Source organism: Apis mellifera, linkage group LG11, assembly GCF_003254395.2.
Source record: "Apis mellifera strain DH4 linkage group LG11, Amel_HAv3.1, whole genome shotgun sequence".
NCBI classification, from domain to species: domain Eukaryota; kingdom Metazoa; phylum Arthropoda; class Insecta; order Hymenoptera; family Apidae; genus Apis; species Apis mellifera.
In genome coordinates, this window is record NC_037648.1 from 10,422,124 (window position 1) to 10,428,200 (window position 6,077).

At 24.8% G+C, this 6,077-nt stretch overlaps 1 protein-coding gene across 8 annotated transcripts in view; it reads right to left on the reverse strand.

Moving 5' to 3' along the window:
- Positions 1-129: 129 nt before the first annotated feature.
- LOC412591 (calcitonin gene-related peptide type 1 receptor) overlaps positions 130-6,077 on the reverse strand; it is a 100,086-nt gene continuing 94,138 nt past the window's right edge. For all 8 annotated transcript variants that reach the window (XM_006564403.3, XM_016914958.2, XM_016914956.2 and 5 more), the window contains 8 exons: positions 5,182-5,273; positions 4,321-4,447; positions 3,662-3,888; positions 3,334-3,504; positions 3,121-3,244; positions 2,879-2,920; positions 2,724-2,807; positions 130-748 (listed from right to left, as the gene is read on the reverse strand). In XM_006564403.3, the coding sequence (XP_006564466.1) occupies positions 701-748; positions 2,724-2,807; positions 2,879-2,920; positions 3,121-3,244; positions 3,334-3,504; positions 3,662-3,888; positions 4,321-4,447; positions 5,182-5,273 (915 nt within the window). In that variant the 3' untranslated portion in view covers positions 130-700. The remainder of the gene's footprint in view (positions 749-2,723; positions 2,808-2,878; positions 2,921-3,120; positions 3,245-3,333; positions 3,505-3,661; positions 3,889-4,320; positions 4,448-5,181; positions 5,274-6,077) is intronic.

Genomic DNA, 6,077 nt, shown 5'->3' on the forward strand with positions numbered 1-6,077 from the left:
AATATTTTCAATGAAAAAAATGTTTTAGAACCCAAAGAATATCTTTTTAAAAATAAAAACTATACTTATAATCATCTTATAATATTTATACTTATAATTTTTATAATTTAATTAAAATATTCAAACAAATAGTATTCAATAAGTAGTTTTCTATTTTCTTAAATTAACTTTGAGATCCAAAAAATAATATTATCATTTTCCAAAATATTATTTGACATTTTTATAATTAAAACTTTCTTTCTTTTATATTAATCATCTTTTATATTAATTCTCAATATTTTCATTTTCAGAATCAAACAACGTTCATCATCAAAACAGTTTCTTCTTCATTAAAATCTTATTCCTCGTGAAAACACACTTTTTAATTTTCAACAAATCATAGATAACATCTTCGTAAAACATCTTTGCAAAATTATACTCTTTGATCTTTGAAACCGCCTTTGATCTTGAAACCGCCTTTGATCTTCGCTCAATGGTTTTGCTTTCCTGGTATAAATAGTCTTAAATTCTTCTTGTCAACAATCAGTATTATCAACACTGCATCTGTTCACTATCGGATACATCGATTAACTTAATAAGCATTTTGGCGTAATTATCGTGACTTTTGAAAACAGGAATAGAAGCGACCAGTTGCATAGTCATTTGATTATTGTCCACGGCTCGTTTTTCGTCCAGCACTTCCTGCATGGACAATTGATAGTCACACCGTTTCCTCTCCCGACATCGGACCTGCGGTTGATCGGATAAACTGAAACAGTCAACGTCCCACAATGGACTTGACATAGGCACGTTGTCACTGGCACGACACGGATAATTCTTTCCCTCTCTACACTCTACGCCATTATGTATATTAGTTATATAGATGTCGCTTGTGTTATTTTCAAGCCTATGTACACCAGAAGATTTTTATGTTAGTAATCTAGAATCCATTTTGTATATTATCCAACATGATTCGCACAAATATTTTTATTTTTCTTCAATTGAAAATAATATAAAATCATATAATATAGTGTATATAAAAGTGTAATCGTGTAGCATTAATCATATCAGATAATATAAACGAATCCTTGTCGTGCATTGAGGATTCGATCGTGGTCCGTATCGTACCATTGACCAATCGTGCAATTTTTTTCTTTTTTTTATATTTAAAAAATTTTGTTTATTTTTTCATATTGTTACACTATTTTGTTGTATGACCGTGATTCTTAATGAAATATAAATAGTGACCTATTTGGATTATGTTGAAAAAGAAGTTGAAAAAAGAAATATAGGTAAGATGATTTTTTGTAATAAAAGTTTATCTCTTTGTAAGTTAGTTAATTTAATTAGTTTTTAGATTAATTATTCTATAATTTATGATAAAGCCATTTATGAAAAAAATTATGAATAGAATTATATAATATATTCAATTAAATGATATTCAAAAAATAATAATAAAAAATTGTTTGAAAAGATAAAAAAATAAAATTATGGATAAAAAACAAGTTTTATTAGAAAGCGTAGAATTTTTTAAAAAGGCGTGCATTGCGTTACAATTGCAAACACAAATAATTTAGAAAAGCTTGATTTATTTTCAAATAAATACGATTGATAAAAATAATGTTTCGTCGATTTCTGGTTAGTTAAAGTAATAAATAATAAAAGTGTTAATTATTCATAGAATATAAAATTTGAATATGAAATTAAGTATCTCAAACATAATGAAATTTCATTATATAATGAAAATATATCTATAAGTTTATGATTATTTCAACCATAATCATATTGTTATTCATGCGATCAACCAAAATCATAAAATCATGCCATCATTTATAATATCTTATATATTTTTCTTGGATAAGGACAAATAATGATGGATACTTATGATCATATTTTCAAAACATTTAAACCATTGGCTATATACAAAGCAATTTTTATGATTTATTAAGCGATTTATCATTATTTTTTCATAGATTGCAAAGTTCCAGTGTCTTGAAAAATTCATTAGAGATTCCTTCGAGAATTTTTTATACAAATTTTTCTCAAAATACAATGGAGTTTTAAAAATTAAAAATTTATTAAATTTTGTTTTTAAATTAAAATGAAAATGTAAGTATTTATATAATTAAATGTAATTATTTTATTTTTTTAAAATCTCTAAAAAAATCGTCGAAGAATTCTCTATGATTTAAAACATTGATAAATTTAATAATTTTTTAACAAGATTCTAATAAAATCTGTACAAATCTTAACAATATTATCTTATTATCTCTTCAATAACTATAAGCATATTTTACATGGTTATTCATAATATTATCTAATTCTAAGAATGAGAAAAAATAAAATTTGAATAATTAAAAAATTTGTTATATATATATATTTTTTTCTTTTTTAAAATTTAAAATTTTTTCTATTCTTCACTTTTTTAATATTTTAGAATATATTCACAATATAAAAATTCTAAACAATTTCTATCATTGTTTTTTCAAGATCTGAATCAATTTAACTTAATTCTCATATTTAATTTTAGCGTTAAAAAAGAGAAGAAGAGGAAAATGAACAATTTTAGCAATTTTTATAGCGTGGACAAATACGAATGAAGATTACACAAAAATGAAAGAAAACGATACAGATGTAGAAAAAAAAAAGGATGATGGTACAGAAACATGGATGATGGTATTCATTCAAAGCGTTTTCATTTTCATAAATTTATGATTGTTCTATGTCTTGTGAATTTGCCGTACCGAGACGGTGGTGGCTGTACAAGAATTGGCTCGATTCCGCAAGAAGGCTGAGCCCTCCCATTTTCTCTTAAATTGTGCTATCACCTAAACAAAAGTAACGTTCATTAATGAACATTTTCTTTATTTCACGTAATTAGAAATAGTCGTTTACTTACCTCACCGTTACAGAAACAAAATAAAATGGCCACGCAGAGACCCTGTGGAAAAAGTATCAATCAAAAATTTAAAAATTTATAAATAATATTTAATGTAATAATTATTTCAAATATTTATAAAAGATTGATTAACTTTAAAATTCAATTTGATATAGTATCCAAGAAAATTGAAAGTTGATTGTGAAATATAAGAAAATAGTTAAATGCAATTTCTATTGTCATATTTCTAAGTCATTTTGTACCTGGAAAGAAGCTGTTATAGCGGAAAGAACTTCATAGAAATGTTCCCAAGGATGGTTTTTTGGTGGCCTGAACGGTATGACAAGATAATGTAAACCCAAAAGAGGTACAAGAAGTAATGTTGCCCTAATGAAATGAAAAATTATTATTATTTTTTTTAATTAAACTAAAGCAATTAAAAAATATTTAGATATGAATTAATAGATATTAATTACCGAAATGCTTGACGCATAGATCTTGAAGGTTGTGTACCAATGCTAGGACCAGCTCTTAGCTTCATTAATAGAACTCGAACGATATTGAAGAGAAAGAGCACATTTAATAAGGTGGAAACGCATACTGGATAAACCAGTACGTTCATGTAATTACCCTCATTGATCCAACATCTGAAATCATCATCAATTAATGTAAGTAATTTTTAAATTATACGATGTAATGTAAATAAATATATATGAATGCAATAATAATGTTTTAATATATAAAATTCTAGAAAATTCCAGTTTTCCTTCTCTTAAAATTTCAAATTATTAATATTGTACTTACTGTTCAGTGTCCGTAAGATCATTGCTAGTCGCTCTTAAACAGGCATAAATCGTGACGATGATTGCAGGTACAGGCCAACCAAGAATCATCAACCATTTTACTAATTTCTGTTCGCTTGTGAACGCACTGACAAGCAAAGTGTGTAGATAAAAACCTTCGCATAACATCCATGCGTAATTAGTAAGAAGAAAGTAATGGAGGACAATATGCAATAGCCGACATGTCATCTGAAAGTTATATCATTTTCTTAATTTTCTTAATTCCTATTTATTTATTATAATAATTTCTACCTTTTAAAATAGGTCAATTTTAATAATAGTATTATATATAATATAAAATAATATAATAAATAATATAATAAAATTTAATGCGTACAATTAATATATATAAAAAATGAATCAAGAAGAAAAATATAGATAAAAAAATAAAAATTAAAAAAAGTTTGTTTTATCATTGATATATATATTACTACAAAAATAAGTAAATTTATGATATGTTAAAAAATAATAAAAATGTATAAGATAATGTTTGTTACTGTATACTACTTAATTTCAGAATTTACAAAGGCGTTATTATTCGAACGATATACGGTGTGACTAAATTCTCGTTCGAGTTACTGGGTCGAGTGTTAAGCAAAGAGTTAAGATCTTCATACATACCCCATTGTTCAACAGTAAATCCGTATTCGCTACGATGCATCTATACCACACCAGCCATAGAGCATTATTTACAGCAAAAGAGGCGAACAGGTTCATATGAAGAGTGATCCTTGCACACCTCAGGGAGCTATTTCGAAGAAATTCATGGAAAGAGTAATAAAAAATCAGAAAATATATCCTCTCATATAAAATTTCTGTTCTAAAAACTCTTTATTAATTGTAAGATTTTTTATCGTTGGAAATATTTTTTAAAAATATTTTTCTAAAAAAAACAATATGTATTCTTTTAAAAAGACAAAATTTAATTTTTATAAATTTTAATCTTTCTTTTTCTTCAATATTAAACTTTATTTTATGTACTTTTTTTTTAATTTATATATTTTATTAATTTTTTTCATCCAATTGTATCACAATAATTCGAATATTTATAATTCCAAGTAATTAATAAAAATTCTATAAAGAGTAAATTAAAATCGAAACAATATTATAATATTAACGATATAAATTAAAGAAAACAAGAATATATTGATATTCAACATTTCATTTATAATAATAATAATTTCATGCATTTTGATTTATACTTCATATCGACAATTTCATATCAATATCAACAAATTTATAATATATATATTTGAAAAAGCAAAATTCTCTGTTTATTTACGGATATAAACAATGATATTCGTAAATTTGCATGGCATATTTTAAAATCTCTTCATCCGAAGAAATAATTGATTTCGATATAACAAAATTTATTTTAACAAAAAAAAGAAAAAAATACAAGAAGTTATAAAAAAAAAATAGAAAGAAAATGAAATATAATAATGTGAAGAGAAGATAAATTCATATTCATTATTAACTCACCGGAAATATGTTAGAATACCTAATGAAAGTAATAATGCTATCAATGATATTGCATATCCAGCCTCGTAAAGTCCATTAATTCCTTGTTGCCACTGAAATGGAAATTAATATATCATAGATATTATATAGAGGCTATAAAATATTTTTTATACTATTGATCATATTATTTATCATATAAAAGATTAAGAAATTCGTACATTATCGAGATGATGAAACTCCCAAACATTTTGTTTTCTTCATGTAAAGCAAGCATTAAGAGAATTATAGTAATATCATGAAACAAATACGTATAAGAAAACTGATATAGAAAGCAGAGCAACAAAAACAGGGAAGAGAAAAAAATGCATAAAACAGTCAATGCAGAAATATAAATAATGATATGTCTCCAACGAAAATAAAATACAATCCCTTGAGAAAGATTTGAAAATGTTTATTTCCTGACACAAGATCAATATATTTGATATATAAATAAAATTTAATATTGTGAAATTTCATTTTTCAAGAAAGATCAATTTTTACATTAGAGATATGATATTTCTGCAATGAAAATTAAGAAAGAATAAGTATATAATTAAAAAATATATCATATATATTATATTATTTGTTATTGATACAATTTGTTACAGGGTTCAATTAATTAGAGAATAAATATAAAAGTTTAATTAATGGAATATTAGAAGTCTTTGAGTGAACAGCAAGTTACATAGCAGTTACACTCAACAGTTAAGTGAACTTCATAAACTTCTACAGCGTCTAATTGCATTTATTGGCCCTTTGTCCCGTGAAAATTGAATTGGTCCCGCCATTAAGCACGACAGCTGTTCATTCGATATCCGGTAACTTACCCGCGAATTTTAAAATTCCTTATCAAATATATATATATATATATAAATTTC